At 46.4% G+C, this 1,919-nt stretch overlaps 1 protein-coding gene across 2 annotated transcripts in view; it reads right to left on the bottom strand.

Annotated features, from left to right (window-relative positions):
* Positions 1-1,919, bottom strand: part of DNAJC11 (DnaJ (Hsp40) homolog, subfamily C, member 11) — a 56,551-nt gene that overhangs the window by 52,346 nt on the left and 2,286 nt on the right. The window contains exon 3 of one of the 2 annotated variants that reach the window (XM_011938262.1): positions 296-369. The exons of the other annotated variant lie outside the window; for it this stretch is intronic. Within the exon in view, the coding sequence (XP_011793652.1) occupies positions 296-369 (74 nt within the window). The remainder of the gene's footprint in view (positions 1-295; positions 370-1,919) is intronic. 2 annotated transcript variants of the gene reach the window in all.

Raw genomic sequence — 1,919 nt, 5'->3', positions numbered from 1 at the left:
AACCCGGAAGGTGGAGCCTGCAGTAAGCTGGAGTCCGGCGTCTACTGCACTCCAGCCTGGGCGACAGAGCAAGACTATGTCTTAAAAAAAAAAAAAAAAAAAAAAAAAAAAAAAGAAACAAAGTGGCAAAGTCAAGTCCGGAACTCAACCTCTAAAACTAAAATACAGGGCAAGGAAGGGGGCTCTAATATCTTCAAATATTCCCAAAGACATTATTATGGATTGCAGGGTTTTGGGGAGATGTTTTGTAGCTGTTTAATGACTTTTCTGGGACACCAGACGCAGTTTCTCTTACCTCCCATCCTTCCATTTCCAGTCCTCTCTTCCCATATATGTCATAGATGGCCCTGGTTTGGGGGTCACTAAGCACTGCAAATTAAAAATTAAACATGTTTATAAAATATAAAATTCACCTTCAGTCCTTTCTGAGAACACTGATGTCATTAGGTAAGCCCATCTCCTGTTCTCCCTGTCTGATCACAATCTTCCTAGAGACCCCTTTCATTTTCTATGCATCTTTCCACCTAACTGCTTTTTTGATTCAACCTAGGATTTGTTTATTGACTTACTGACTGACATGGTCCCTCTCTGTTGTCCTGGCTGAAGTGCAGTGGTAAGATCATATAGCTCACTGCAGCCTTGAATTCCTGGGCTTAACTAAGCCTCCTGCTCCAGCTTCCCAAGCAGCTGGGATTACAGGTGTGTGCACACATGCCTGGCTAATTTATTTTTTGTAGAGATGGTGTCTCACTATGTTGCCTAGGCTGATCTTGAATTCCTGGCCTCAAATGATTCTCTTGCCTTGGCCTTGCAAAGTGTTGGGATCACAGGTGTGAGTCACTGCACCCAACTAATTTAGGATATGTTTAAACGTGGCTATAAATAAGAAAAGTCACATTTTCCCAGTGTCCAAGCTACCCTTGATCGGAAGGTACAGGTACAAGGTGTACCATGCAGGAAGTGACACGGGCTCCTGCATTGCGAAAGGACATGAAAGTTGTTTTAAAAATAATTTGGGGCCGGGCGCGGTGGCTCAAGCCTGTAATCCCAGCACTTTGGAAGGCCAAGGCAGGAGGACCACCTGAGGTCAGGAGTTTGAGACCAGCCTGGCTAACATGGTGAAACCCCATCTCTACCAAAAATACAAAAATTACGCCGGGCGCGGTGGCTCACGCCTGTAATCCTAGCACTTTGAGAGGCCAAGGCAGGTAGATCACGAGGTCAGGAGATTGAGACCATCCTGGCTAACACGGTGAAACCCCACCTCTACTAAAAATACAAAAAATTAGCCGGGTGTGGTGGCGGGCGCCTGTAGTCCCAGCTGCTTGGGAGGCTGAGGCAGGAGAATGGCGTGAACCAGGGAGGCGGAGGTTGCAGTAAGCTGACATCACGCCACTGCATTCCAGCCTGGTCAACAGAGCAAGACTCCATCTCAAAAATAACCAAACCAAAAAAAAAAAAAAAAATTAGCTGGGCATAGTGGTGCGCACCTATAATTCCAGCTACTCGGGAGGCTGAGGCAGGAGAGGCATTTGAACCCTGGAGGCAGAGGTTGCAGTGAGTCAAGATCATGCCACTACACTCAGCCTGGGCAACAGAGTGAGACTCTGTCTCAAAAAAGAATAATAAAAAAAAAAGTAGCAGGGCGTGGTGATGCATGCCTGTAGTCTCAGCTACCTGGGAGACTGAGGTGGGAGGATGGCCTGAGCTGGGAGGTCGACACTGCAGTAAGCCACGCTCGTGCCACTACACTCTAGCCTGGGTGACAGAGTGAGACTCTGTCTCAAAAAAAAAAAAAGACTGACAATTTACCTAATGACTAACAACTGGGCTAGTATTCTGTACATTCTAAAGAAGCTCCAATGGTTTGGGGAGTGATTTCTAGTTGGTGGAGTGCTTTGAGATCTTTGGATTAAAGG

Source organism: Colobus angolensis, unplaced genomic scaffold, assembly GCF_000951035.1.
Source record: "Colobus angolensis palliatus isolate OR3802 unplaced genomic scaffold, Cang.pa_1.0 Scaffold170, whole genome shotgun sequence".
NCBI classification, from domain to species: Eukaryota; Metazoa; Chordata; class Mammalia; order Primates; family Cercopithecidae; genus Colobus; species Colobus angolensis.
The sequence above is the reverse complement of the archived record's forward strand: the minus strand, read 5'-3'. Positions and strand labels throughout refer to the sequence as shown.